General features: G+C 33.2%; 1 protein-coding gene across 2 annotated transcripts in view; it reads left to right on the forward strand.

Annotated features, from left to right (window-relative positions):
* Positions 1-14,887, forward strand: part of KLHDC1 (kelch domain containing 1) — a 48,736-nt gene extending 33,849 nt beyond the window's left edge. For both annotated transcript variants that reach the window (XM_001378843.4, XM_056810960.1), the window contains 4 exons: positions 1,869-1,941; positions 7,274-7,358; positions 12,115-12,167; positions 13,117-14,887. In XM_001378843.4, the coding sequence (XP_001378880.3) occupies positions 1,869-1,941; positions 7,274-7,358; positions 12,115-12,167; positions 13,117-13,285 (380 nt within the window). In that variant the 3' untranslated portion in view covers positions 13,286-14,887. The remainder of the gene's footprint in view (positions 1-1,868; positions 1,942-7,273; positions 7,359-12,114; positions 12,168-13,116) is intronic.
* The last annotated feature ends 253 nt before the right edge of the window (positions 14,888-15,140 follow it).

A 15,140-nucleotide genomic window follows, 5' to 3' on the forward strand; every position in this document is an offset into this window, starting at 1 on the left:
ATTCAGACAGAAGCAATTCAGAAACAAAGAATCACAGATGGGCTCATAAATTTGAGAATTGGAAGGGAATAGATGATGATATAATGCTAACATCTTAATGAAGGCAAACAATCAAGTGACCCTTCAGAATCTTAATGTCTTAAACAAATATTGAGAGCTAAATACATTCTTGGGTAGGTTGGTTCTGCTGTGAGAGTTTTAAGAGGGAAAAGAGATGGGAGGGTGAAAAGAATACAATGGTATAGAAAGGAGGATGAGGTAGAACTTACTTTTTCTCATATTTGAGATGCCTGATTAGAAAGTTATACAAACATGGAAAAAAATGTAGGGTAGTGGGCATCAGATGAGACAAAGAAGGGGCAAACTGTTTCTCTGAGTTTGTTATAGAAATACGTCAAACTCGGTGGGAAAAATATAGGGCAAAAGTTAATAAGAAAAATAATACACAGAAAATAGTTGCAAGCAAAATAAAGTTCATGATCTTAAAGGAAAGATTAAGTTTGGAAGAAAGAAAAACACACCTATCAATCAAGTGTCTTTGTGCACACTCATCTATCATAGATGAAAATGCACAAAGATAATCGTCATTCTCGGTTACCGAGAGACTACTACTACTTATCAATTAGGTAATTACTAAAGAAATTATAAAATATGCATAAATGGAATATTATTGTGCACTAAAAATGATGAGACTACTATAGAGAATCCTAGTTAATATGAATTGTTGTAGAGTAAGATGAGCAGAACCAGAACAATGACACTGTAAAGAAAAACTTTTGAAAGGATTAAGATCTCTGAACCTATGATGAGTCTTATGATTAGCCTTCTCTTGCCAGAAGACTTGTTATGCAGACAGAGATATTACTTTTTGGACATTGCCACTGTGGGGATTCCTTTTCTTTTCTCTTGCTGTGTTACAGGGGTTTCTTTTTTTCCTCCAGTTTTTTAACTGGGGAGACATTGGGGGGGAATAGAAGGGGGAAATAGCAATTGTGATATTAAGAAAAAAGAAGATTCTTGGAAACATTTTTTAAAATACAAAAGAAAGCATAAAAGGGGCAGCTGGATGGCTTAATAGCTAGAGAGCCAGACCTGGAGATAGGAAGTTCAGGGTTTAAATGTGGCTTCAGACACTTCTTAACTGTGTGTCCTTGGGCAAGTCAGTTAATTCCAATTGCCTAGCCCTTACTGCTCTTCTTTATATACTAATCAATACATAGTATTGATTTTAAGTCAAAGGGTAAAGGTTAAAAAAAAAAGGACAGAAAAGTTTGGAGGGAAGCTTAGAGAAACAGGATAATTTTGAAAGTCACATGTAAAATGTATCTCATACTTAAAAGAAATAAATGGTAATTTATAGTTTCATTTAGAATTCCCTTTTTTATTTTCTGCTAGACTATGGAAATGTCATTTTTTATGTTTAAGTTTAGATTAGGAAATATTAAATTCAAAAAAATGAAAGCTAACAAAATTAGGGCATAAAATATTCTTTAGTGATGAACTTTGTGGTTCTTAGGAACATTTCATTGTATAATAGTGATTTACTAACAATCAATAATTGTGAAAATATAATAAATAACAAATAATTAAATTTCAGCATTTCAGCAAAGATTGTAACATTACCTGTTGTTCTCAATCTGTCTTTCCATTCTTGATCACAGGCCTATGAGTTAGGCAGAGTGAATATTTGCAAACTGTAAAGAGACTTTACATTATTATTGACCTATTTTAGGCCAGTTCATTTCTTTCACCTACACTTAACATAAGCTATATTCTTATGTGCATATCCTAGCAAGTCACAAATTTAGAGAAAACAGAAGCTGTGTAAGAAACTTAGACTTTATTTCTAATATGTTGTGTTATTACAGGTGATGGTTGGATTCACAATGTTATAACAAATGGTTGGAGACAGCTTACACATTTACCTAAGACGAGACCCAGGTAGGTCTAAAAAGTTAGCACACAATGGAATAATTAAATGTTTTGAAAAGTTTTAAAGCATATCTCTGAATCAGAATATTTATTAATATAAAAGCAAAACATCAGGTTGTTTTCTTAATTTTATTTTATCTGAAGAACAAATTTGTTAGTTAAATTATTAGAAATATTTGACCCACTTTTCATTAATGTTGAATACTTGAGGTTGTTAGTCTTTGAGATTAAGTGGGTAATTCCTATATAATGAAGAAAAAAGATAGTAAGATACTGAAAATTATTGCTGTTCTTAGTAATTTATATTTAAAACATTCTTTTATGGGTTAGGGTGGTGGTAGGAATTTGTGTTTTGAAATGTTTTAAAATCTAATCAATTCAGAAATTTGTACCTGTTGATTTAGATTATGGAAAAGCATGTTAATGTGTATAATTCCTAATTGATTTTGTGACCTATTTAATCCTACTGAATTATTTGAATAGGAAATTTGAAGTATATTAAAAATCATTAATTTTTTATTCATAATTGGAAATGTGTTAGATTATTACACTGTAAAAAGGATTTTGAAGGTATATTCTGTTATATGACTTTCTAATATAATTAGTGGTAAATTATGATAAATTTGTGAAGGAAATTGTCAATTTAGTACAATATGAGAATTGTTATTGTTAATAATGGACTTTGGTTTAGATTTTTTTGTCATGTCTTTTAGATATGTTTTCTATATAGGTTATTCATCTTGAACTAAAGTAAATTTATAATGATTTTTCTAGTATTTTATTTAGTTATTTAATGAATGAATGTTTAGTAAGTTTAGTTTGACAAAGTTTAGTTTTGAAAAAAGGGCCTGAAAATCTCTAACATTTATATATATAATAACATATTATATATATAATATATATATATGCCATTATAGAAGCACAATGAGAATTTACCATGTTTTCATTACATATAGAAATATGATTCCTGCATTATTTTAATTTATAATATTTGGTCAGAATGTACTTTTTAGATGTCTAGAAAAAAAAATTTTTTATTCCTTAATTTATAATGCTATTTATAATTATAAGTTTGGTGGTAGAAATAAATGTATTTTTAAAATAGTTAATTGTTCTTGGGATGTCATATTTCAGCCCTTGTTAAGAACTTATTAAGAGATTAACTAGAGCAACAAAATTATTATCAATATAATTCTAGGTAGAAGAGCTTTGTAAAAAGATTTCTTTTAATTCAGCTGATATGTCATGTAAATAATATGCTTTATTAGAATGTTTAGGTAATAAGTTAGAGCAGCTGTGAGAGGACATAAACTATCAGAGTCTATAGAAAAAAACATCAGGTTGCAAGCTAGAATGTCACCAAAATCAAGGCAGGAAAGGCTTTCCAGTGTTCTTCGAAGATCAAGTCCAGGCCAGAATTTTCCTAAGGCAGATAAAAAAGAGGCAGATCTATCTTCAGGTATGAGGTGAGGAAGAGAAAAGGTGGGATACAGTTTAGTGTAAGGAGAACAGTGAATATTTGCTGATATTTTTTTATGAAAAAGAGAATTTAGTTTGTCTAAATTCAGTTTGTGCTCATTTTTCCAAGTCATTCAAAATATAATCTGCCCAATTCTCCCCTTGTGGCTTTCCTAAGCAGAACATACAATATGAAGAAATCTCTTTTGTTCTCCTCCCCAATTCTCTTGAACCAGAGCTTTTGCTTGGTTTGAGTAGACAGTAGCTATATGATAAGGAACACAACCAACTATGGGGTTTTCCTTTGTGTCTCTATGAGATACTCAATAAAATATTGGAGTAGGTCCTTAGGAATTATTGTTCTGCCCCAAAGATTATGCCCAAGGTATATATTTTCTTCTCCATGATAAAATTGCACCCTCTTTATAGGTGGGCCCTTTTTTTCTCCCCTTCTTTTTCCCTTATACCTCAAAAGTTTTGGGATGGCTAGGGTGGTGGTAGTGGTTGGGGGTGGGAGATGGGAAGTTATTACTGTGTCAAAGCAAAATGTATCAGTTGTTTTTGTTTTTTTTTAAGACTTGTGATTGGTTTTCACCAAAGGTCTGGCTGAACTTTGTTTTATGAAATTGGAGAATTGGGCAGAATATTTCCCAAAGTAAACTCTCATGACCTACTTCTGATCTGTGATCACAAAAAACACCTGCCATTGAATTTGTGCTCAGTGTTTGAAAAAATCATTTCACCTGAGGTGCAAATTATATGTATTTTACTGTGTAAATTGTTAAAGCCAAGCAAAAAAAAACCTGATCTACTCAAGTTATATGGTAACAAAAATAAAAAGTAACATAATTATTTTAAGGATTGTTGCCATAATATTTTGATTAATTAGTAAATAATAAACAGAGTATTCTCAAAGAGTCTCTGCTGTCAAGAAGCACATTCAATGGTTTTATCAGTTTTAACTATTCCTTAAAAATGGAGAATCGATTTTTAAATTTTGAATGCATTTTTTTTTTCTGAGAGTTGGAACTTGCTGAAATATAACGTTGCTGTAAAACTATGAAATTGGTTCTTGGTGAGTGATGTAAAATAACTAAAAAAACACATTTTAGTTCACAAGTGTATTCTTTGAAATTAGAGATATATATAAACCATTAGACCCATCCCCTTTTCAAGATATAAAATGCTCCACTCTTTTATTCAGGGATTTATAGAAAGAATTACTTGAGACATTTAATTAAATAATAGTCTTTTGGGGGGGGTTGCTTTTGTTGTCAGCAACATTTATTAAGCACCTAAAATATGTTTAATAGGGAAATACAAAAAAAATTAGAAGACATGTTCTTTCCTTCCAAAAGTAACCAACAAACACATATTTTTGAACTTCTCCTATGTGTTAGGCACTAGAAATACAAGTATAAAGAATAAAACAATCTCTACTTGAAAGTTTATATTCTAATAGGGGAGACAGATACATATATAACACATACAATATAAATATAAAATGAATATACATATATTCATTAAATACAAGGTAGTTTGGGAGAGAGAGCACTAGAATTAGGAGGGGTAATGCAGAAATCAGAAAGGATTTCATGTACAACATAGTCCTTGAGTTTGCCTTAAAGAAGGATGTTGACCCTTAGGAGGTAGAAAGGAAGTGCATTCCATACAATGGGATAAAGCCAAAGCAAGGGTTTAGAGATAGGAAATGTAGTGTCATGTTTGGGGAAGCCTAGTTTGTCTGGATTGTAGAGTATAATATTCAGCAGATATGGAAAGTTTAAGTTTGGGACAGATTCTGAAGGGCTTAAAAAGCTAAACAGAGCAGTTTATATTTTATCCTCCAGACAATAGGAAGCTACTAGAATTGAGTTAAGGAATGATAGGGTTAGATCTATGCTGAAATAAAAGCACTTTAGAAGCTACAGGATGGACTTGAGATGCAAGGAGATCAATTAGGATTCTATTGGAAGAATCTAGACCAGAGGTAAGGAAGTCAAACTAAGATATTAGCTGTATGAGTTGAGAGAAAGGATCATATTCAAGATATATTTGTAATGAAAACAGCAAAATTTGGCAAATATTTTGGCTGTGTGGAGTGAAAGACAGTGAAGAGTTGAAGAAAAGTGAGGAGTTGAAGAAAATGCTGGGATAATGCACCCAGATTGAAAGGATGGTGGCGCCAAGGGAGGAACATATTTATGGAACTTCAAATCAAAATGTTAAACAGTACAAAAATGTTAAAAGTTTCCAAGTACAGGAATGAACAGAAAAATCAGGTTGAGGTAAAGGATGGACTTCTTTCTGGAGGTTGTTTTTGAAAAAAAAAATCAAGGCCGTAGGGAATACAGATTGTAAAAAGAAAATTATTGGGCATTCCAGACAGAATAATGGATAAGTCATGTGGGGGATAGGAAGAAGGTGAATTCGACTAGAGCAGAAGGTCCAAGTAGGAGAATAACAAGAAATAAATATGTTAAGTAGAGGAAGAGTAAGTTTATTAAGTCTTGAATACTAAAGGTACTAGGAATACTAGGTAATACTTAAAATTCTTGAACAGGCAGGTGGTTGGTTTTAAGAAGATTATTTTAGCAACTCTTTATTGGAACTGTGAGAAGGTAAAAGAATAATGGTGAGACTTAGGTGGATACTGTAGTAGTGCAAACTCGAAGTAATGATGAGGTTTTAGACTAGAATGGTAGCAAAGGAAACAGGAACAAAGGAGAGCAAATTAGAATCTGCAAAGAAACTATAACAGTGACTTTGAGATGAACTATGTCTGGCAGAGAAAGAAAATTGTCAAAAATGACAAAAAGATATCAAAAGATTGATGGGAATTAATCAGAAGAAAGTGCAATTAATAGGAAAATTGTGAAGTGTGTCTTTTTTTTTTTTAGTAAAAAATGGTGAATTCAGTTTTCAAAAAGAAGTTATAGTTGAAACAAGAGTCAGGAAAAAAGAGTGAGGTAGAGTTGTGGGTAATAATAGTAACCAATTTTAAAATTACTTTTACAATATACTTTCCTTACAACAATTTCAGTACCTAGTTAGTAGTTACATGTTATCCCCCTCCTATTTTTTTTAAACCCTTACCTTCTATCTTAGAATCAATACTAAGTATTGGTTCCAAGGCAGAAGAGTGATAAGGGCTAGGCAATGGGGGTTAAGTGACTTGTACAGAATCACATAGAAGTATCTGAGTTCAAATTTGAACCCAGGACCTCCAGTCTCTGGACCTGGTTCTCAATCACTGAGCTACCTAGTTGCCCTGCCTCCTCCTCCTCCTTCTCCTCTTTCTCTTTCTCCTTCTTCTTCTTCTTCTTTTTTTTTTTTTAAACCCTTACCTTCCCTCTTGGAGTCAATACTATGTATTGGTTCCAAGGCAGAAGAGTGGTAAGGGCTAGGCAATGGGGGTCAAGTGACTTGCCCAGGGTCACACAGCTGAGAAGTGGCTGAGGCCAGATTTGAACCTAAGACCTCCCATCTCTAGGCCTGGCTCTCAATCCACTGAGTCACCCAGCTGCCCCCTCCTTCTTCTTCTTTTTAACAAATGAAGAAACAGACTTGCAGAGATTGTGTAGTGTCCCTTTCATCACATAGTTAATAAATGCTAGGGCTGAGATTTGAACCAGGTTTCCTGATTTCAGGTCCAGGGTTCTTTCCAGCACAGCATGGTGCCATTAGTGAGTCATCTACATTTAGGGGTTATAGTAAATGAACTCGGGGGAATATTTCAGTCTAGCACCTTTGAGGACATGCCAAAAGCAAAGATCAATTCAATAAACATCCTGTTTTATTGAAATAGAGCCTTTTGTTACATTATGATATTATGACATCCCTTTCTTAGCAGTAATTCATTTTTTACAATTTTCACTCACAGGTTATGGCATACTGCCTGTTTGGGAAAAGAAAGTGAAGTCATGGTATTTGGTGGTAGCAAAGATGATTTGCTTTTTATGGATACAGTAAGTAAATATCTAAACATTTCCATTGACTTTTTTATTATTAAATTAATTTTTATGTTATATTATATTATAATAATAATAATTATTAAAATTATTATTAAAATTAAAAAGCTGCTTAGTTGAAACTTTGAAGATGAGGTAATAGGCAACTCTCACTATAATTGCCAAGAATTCAGATGAAGTAATAGCTATTCTTAATGAATCACTGACTTTAAGAGCTAAAAGCTTTTGTGGGAGCATTTCAAATCAAACATGTCCATACCAGAAAGCTACAACTTCAAACTAGATGCTCTTTACCTCTGAAATTCAAAAGGTTTCTCCTATGACTGGGCATGTCCATCTCAGGGTTACTATTCAATCACCTATGCTCAGGGAAGGAAATAAGTGCAAAAGAGCAGTGCCTTGGCCAGCGCCCAGGCTTAAGTCACCTAGCTAGCCCCTTCTTTAACAGGTAGCCTATATGTTAGCAGATAGCCATTTTTGCTAAGTAATGGAAAGTACAAGTTCCTTTTACATGCCTAACCCCTTTTTATGGAGAGGCTTGAACAGTCTTATCTGGAGTAAAGCACAGAATTACTTCCTTTAAAGTCTGTTCATTGGGCTGCTCCTCCCAAATGCAGTTTTGAAAAAAGTCTTCCCTACTTTAGGGTAATCAGAAGATAGGAGATCAAGGGGCCAACCAGGTTTGTTGCTATATTCCAAAGTGACAAGTCCAGGTAATGTGGAAGGATTATTCATCAAGTTTGGATTAGTTAAGATGGCCTCTCAGGCCTCTTTCAACTTTACATCCTATAATTCTCTTTTTTTTTTTTAAGATATTTTATTTTACCAATTACACGTCATAACAATTTTCCACATAAGTTTTTGAAGTTATATGATCCAAATTATCTCCCTTCCTTCCCTTTTTCCCCCTTCCTGGAGATGGTAAGCAATTTTATCTTGTAGCAGTCCACACCTATCTATGGACAAGAGAAACAGTTAGAATGTAAAGATTGTCTTAGAAGAGAGCATGCTCAGTCTTGCCCATGGCTAGTAAAGCCTTTGACCCTGGATCCCAGCATCCCCCAGGTTAGGCTCAGGTTTCTTTGTGCTCACCTGGCTGAGACAAGCCACACCTATACCTTGTCCTTAACCAATGATAATACACTATGCACTCATCCCTATGTATTGTGCACATTTGCATCTCAATGGTAATAAATAGGAGCTCCACAGAAGGCCAGGTCTCTTGCCGCAACACCTCTCAGCTATGTCTGTCTTTCCTGGAGTTTAGCCTCTGGCCAAGCTCAATCTTTAACTTCCTCCCTCTCTATCTCTCTCTCTTCCTGAAAGACCTTTCCTCCTCAATCTCTTATCCTCAAGTGGTTCATGCTTAGAGTACCAGCTCTAAGGAACCGGTGATTTCTTTCTTGATCTCCTCTCCTCAAGCCAGACTGATCCGTACCTACAGCCCAGCCTGCAAGGGATCGTGGCTTTTCCTCTTAGCTAATCTCTATACTCCTATTTCCACATGTTGTTAATTTAGGACTCCTTAGCGGTATCATGTCCTAAGCTAAATAGTGGGAGCTTTTCTATGGACCTCCATTGTCAAATATTATGTGTGTATCTGCCTGCTTCTTGTCCATCTCCTTGGCTATAGTCCTTCCCCAAGGTCAGCTTTCTATCTTTCCTTTAGTGGGAAGGCTGTGGGCCGGCCTTCCTGCTTTAGATCTGGTATATATGTGTATTATCAGTACATTCTATAATTCTTTATGGGTGATATAAAATATAAAAGCTCATTTTCCTAGGTAGAAAGAGCTGGATATATCTTGGCTTCTCTTTTGGAGTTCTTGTAGATATTTTGGTTATGATTAGTACTAAATTTTTAAAAACATGTACTTTCATTCCTCTCATGTTCACTCTCTCTCAGATGTTAAATTCAAATCCAAGTACAAAGAGGTTTAATAAAATCTGTTTCTATGTTAAGATCTAGGAAATAAATGAACCTATAATACCCTTTATCTTGAGGATTTCCTATTGCCGTTTTCCTATTGCCAACACTTTGGAAAACGTAGGAACATAGAGGCCATACTGATGGGAATAGATTTTTCTATTTATTTAGGATCAGTTAGTTGAGAGGCAGAAGGGTATAGTGGAAAGCACACTTGGAAACAGAAAAATTGGATTCAAATCTACTTGATCTTCTCATTTTTAAAATGAAATAGCAACTTCACAGAGGTATCATGAGGAAATTGCTTTACAAAACTACTACTCTATAGTCAATGAGTTGTTATCTTGAGGTCCACTTGTAAATGCAAAGAAAGACTCATACTCAAGAGCTAGTGTAAACAAGTTAAAATCAGAATACTGATCAAGGCACTTGAGTTGTTCCTTTCGTATCCATAGTAGTACATATACCTGCAGGAAATCTTTTTTCCCCTCAATTTAAGCATAAGTATATAATTTTGTATTGCATCCTTTCAACTTCTTAGAAATGAATTTTTTATTTGAAAAAAATTTTATTTTTCATTTTTTTGGTTACATATAGAAACAGTTTTTGATCATTGTTTTTTGACATTTTAAAATTCAGATTTTCTCTGTCCCTACTCTCCTTATCCCCAGGTAGTGAATAGTCTGATATAGATTATACCCATACTTTAATGTAATACATATTTCCATATTGCTCATGCTATGATAGAAAATACATACCAAACATCCAATAGAAATCTCATGAGGAAAATATAGTGGAAGATATCTGATGGTTCTTCTAATATTGAACCATCTCTCCATTCCTGGTATAAAACCCACTTGATCGTGGTGTATGATTCTTGTGAGAATTATTCTTTATGATTGAAAATTTTTAATCACAATTTATATTTCAGTTATAACTTCATAATATTAAATTTAAAATATTTTAAAGAAAGATTTATTTTTCTTTTGATCCCTTAATCCTTCTAATTTGTGGAGAGATGTCTTTTGTAAAACTCTCCAGTCAAAGAATGAAATTGTATTTCTAAGAGAAGCTATTTCTCTGACTGTTAAACTAATATAACATAACAATTATGTAAACTGATAATTCAGGATTTCTCTTTTCAGAGATTCTTAGCTATAAATTTTCATAGGCTAAACCTGTGGTGGCAAACCTATAAGCACACACGCCAGAGAGGGCATGTGAACTGTTGCCTACCAGAGTTTGTTTCTAGAAAACCAAAGGGACTTGGGCTGAGCTGCTCCCCTCCCCCTTTACATGTGTACCTCTCATCACCTGCCCCTTTGCCCAGCAGACAAGTGAGTGCTTCCTCCCTTCCCTATCTGGGGTTGTCATAGGGGTTGGGCACAGCACTTGGTCTCTAAAAGGTTTGCCATCACTGGACTAACCTTAATTAGTTTCCTTTTCCTTTTCTCATTTTGATTTCTTATAAAGTCCCTAAAAGATGTAACTTAAATTAGGAATTCATTCTGGTTCTAAGAGCAAGTTGGAGATTCCATACTCCATACTGTGCTTTTGTAATATCTGGAAATACTTATTCCTAAAATAAAGAGAATAAGGTATAGCCCATGAACATTTTCTTTTGTTGATATTACTCTCTTACCTACTTTTCTAAAACTAATTTTTGATAACTGCTATGAAATATTTACAATAAGTAACAATAGTAATAAGTTATATTTAAATAGCACTAGGCACTTAACTCTCTATCTAAATTTCCTCATCTATTAAACTAATAAAATTGTAAACATGACCTATTATTTTATATTACTGAAAAGTTTACAAAGTACCTTTCTTATAATCATTATGAACATTACTCTACCCATTTTGCTGATTAGGATGATATTCTATATAGGCAATCAATTGTCCAGTCTTGCTGTTTTTACCTAAACAGCATCTCTTACATTTGACCCCTTTTCTCTAAATAACAGCTTCCATATTACTTCAGTGATACATTACTTCTTAACTGGACTCTTCCAATGGTTTCCTAATTGGCCTCTTTCACATTTATCTCCCCATCTGCCACACTGCTGCTAGTAGAATTTTCTTTAAGTACAGATCTGACCATGTCTCTCCCTTCTACCCAGAAAACACCATCAGGTCCTAGGGTCCTATAGGATAAAATATAAATTACTCTGTTTAGCCTTTAAAACCTTTCATAGCCAGATCCCCAAATTGTCTTTCTAGCCTTATTTTACATTATTTTCCTTCCTATACTCTGCAGGCTTGCCAAACTGGCATTTTCTCTGCTCTTTGCATATAGCCTAGACATTCTGAACCTGTATTGAGTGTCTTCATGCTGGAATGTTCTATGCTCTCACTCCTACCTCATAGAATCCCTTTCTTCCCTCTAGGTAAAGCTTAGGCTTTTCCCCTAGTTGGAGGTGGCTATTCTTAAACTACTCCATATTTATTTTCTTTATTTTATAAAAATTGATATAAATAATATATATGTCTCCCCTCTCCCCTTTCCCTGTGATATCAGTTCCTTGAGAGAAGGGATTGTTTTCATAATTTGTATTTTTATTCTCAAGTTCTACTGTAGTCCATTGACATAAAGATGTTAATTGATAAATAACTTGTTGGTTGATTGATAACACATTAAATAAGGTTGGCCCTTGTGGTTGATTGAGAAAACTGAGGTTCTGAGAAGTTTAGTGACTTGTCCAGAAATGTCTAAAGCAGCTCAAAAACTCAGTTTTCTTATTTACAAAATCAGTCATTCTTTCTCCTGAACTAGGTTGCCTCTTACTATTTGCCTTTTAACATAATTTTATTTTGTGTTTTGTTTAGGGTCACTGTAATGATTTATTGATCTTTCAAACTCAACCTTATTCACTTCTTAGGTAAGTGAATTCTTTATTTCTTCATTAGATATATGTTATTAATTTTTTTTAACCTTTACCTTCCATCTTAGAATCAAAATTGTGTATTGGTCCCAAAGCAGAAGAGCAGTAAGGGCTAGGCAGGGGGGGAAGAGGGGGGGTGTAAATAACTTGTCCAAGGTCAAACAGCTAGGAAGTAAGTTCCAGAGTTGAACTTAGGACCTCCAATCTCTAGACCTGTATTAATTTTTTTAAATGAATAAATTGACATCTTTTTCTGTTTATTGGAGAACAATATGCTTCTTTGAGTATTCTGTGAATAGCATGGACAAATTTTATATCTTCCCCAAGATATGCAAATAGAGGTGAACCACTTTAGTTGAACCAAGTATTGAAGCCATTTAGGGGGAGGAAGAGATACAAGAAACACCATGACTATGTAAGATTTAAATCAATATCCAGTAACTCCCAAGTATTATATTTTAGAAAGTTTATTAATAATCACTTGAAGTAGAAAGAAAATAAACTAAAAGAAATAGAAGTTCAAACCTAATTTTCTAACAAAAAGTAAATCCATGTGTATAGATTCTCCTGCCTGGCCTACTTTCCCAGCTGTGATAAAGGAAAAAGAGAGAGAGAGAGGCGAGGTTATCTCCAAAATGTAAGGACTTAACATGAGAACGAACATGGGATGCTAGGATTTAGAGTCCTGGGGAGCAGTCCCAGGGTCACATAGCTAGGAAGTATGTGAGGCCAGAATTGAATCTAGGACCTCCCATTTCTAGGCCTGTTCTCCATCCATTGAGCTATCCAGCTGCCCTCCTTAACTGTAAGCTTTTTAAAGGATGGATGGTTCCTAATACATAGTAGGCATTGTTTAGTGTTTAAATGTTTGTTGATTGAATGATATGTTTAAATATTTCATGTGTCTTCTGATTCTAAGAACTTAGGAGTGATTTTTTTTTAATAGGTTATGTCTTGACTGCATTGGTAAAAACGCTGTCATCTTAGAAAGTCAGATAACTTTATTACCTCCAAAGCTTCTTCAGCAAGTACTTAAAAAAATAACATTTTGGACTGCAGCTAGTCATCGACAAGAACAAAGAGCTAAAACTGAAGAAACAGACAAATATCTTTGAATTAACGTTGTTATATACTATATTTATTTAATATGTTTAACTTTTTGGAAAAGAGTTTTAGTTCTGGTCTTCCCCCTAAAAAAAGTAGTATTTGGGAACAAGAAAGCTACTTTTAGAATTCTGTAACATGAGAAATGATGGCCGTTAGCTGAAAAATGGCAGATTAATTTAACCTTTCAAATAAATTATAGTAAAGTTATTCCTTTAGAAAGTTCATAACCAACAACATAGAAGATAAGACTTTATCCCACTGTTTGTTCTTCACTGAAAATATTATGAAAAATATTCAGGAAAATAAGAGATTAGTCTAGGGACTTCAGAAATCTGAAGAAATACATGTAACTTGAAACTCTACATATTGTACTTTTGTTACTGAGTTTTAGAGAGAATAAATTCTCTCAAGAAACTTAATAAAAAATCTTAAGTTTTTATTTTAGCCTAATTGCTTATGTTAGCCATGTAAAAATATATGAATATTGGGATGTGATATCTAACATTGAACTGTCCTACAGCCTTTTCAGTACATATGTTTTTGAGACATCTTTTATTACTTTAAGCATCTGCAGAGTAAAATTGGCTATAATTGATATTAGATGTCCAATTAATTTTGTGTTTATCAAACAACATGAGAACAGGAGTGAAATAGCAATTTAGTTGAGTAGTGTGGGTTCATCAAAAAGTAGGTTAACTTACACATCTTTAGAATTTAATTTACTTCAAAAGAATGCTTCCTGTAAAATTGTTATGTGGTATGAAAGATCATAAAGACTCAATTACTTGACTCAAGATAAGTCCCTTTCCTTATTCCTTTCTAAAAAGCACAGGTGATGCACAGGATGCTTGAGTAATGAATATATGGTGTCTTCACTTTAATCTCTAGTATTGCTACTTATGGAGAAAAGATAGACTAGATTAATATTAATTAGTTCTTTAAACTCTGTTAAGAATGTCTTCTTAGTGTGACCCAGTCTTTCATTTTATTTGAGTCTCCCACAGTCCCAATTTTTATTCCAGAATTGAAATTATTCTCTGAAGCCAACATACTGTTTTTGAAATGTATTAGCATAAAAGCATTTCTATATTGAAATATAATTAGTAATGCAAATTGTAATATAGTTTGCTGTATCTCTAATCACTGAAAGTTTTTAGAGATATATTTTATATATAATAGTGTATTTTGGATGTGTAAAACTTATATTTTTTGCATGGAAGTATTTTGTCTAAATTTATTTATTGCACAAAAATATAGAAAAATGACTATTTTCCTATTTTGGTCAGTATTAACAGTTATTATTGTTAATTGAGCAAAAAGACTTTTTGAGTGCTAATGTTTCATTACTTTCTGAATAGCAGATTTTGGAAGCAAGATCTTTAAACATGATTTATATATTAGAAGAAATTTTTATGGCTCTGTAATATAGTTGGGCCATATTTTCATTTTGAATTTGATTAAGAAAATATTTAATAGAAATAAAATTAGTGTTTGAGGGGATACAGGTTCTAGGAAACCAAGGGTGTGGCCTCAGCTTTAATGAAACCTCTTTTAAAAGCATCTGATTATATGTGCTCTTTGGAAAGTGATTAAAATTCTAATTGCTGTTTCTTTGGCTTAAGAAGTTTTTTTTTCCATGTATTTTAGTATATAGTACCTGTTTCCAAGTAAGCATTTTAATTTGTACAAAGAGAAACTGTTTTTATTTTAATAGTTGTTTTTTTTTAATATGTGGTCCCTTTTCTAGTGTGTGCTGCTATATTACAAAGGTCAGACTAATGCTGTTTTAAGTTAATGACTTGAGACACTGATATTATTTTTAAAAAAATAGCTCAAAAGCTCAAAATACCTTATTGGAAGAGT

Source organism: Monodelphis domestica, chromosome 1, assembly GCF_027887165.1.
Source record: "Monodelphis domestica isolate mMonDom1 chromosome 1, mMonDom1.pri, whole genome shotgun sequence".
Classification (NCBI taxonomy): Eukaryota; Metazoa; Chordata; class Mammalia; order Didelphimorphia; family Didelphidae; genus Monodelphis; species Monodelphis domestica.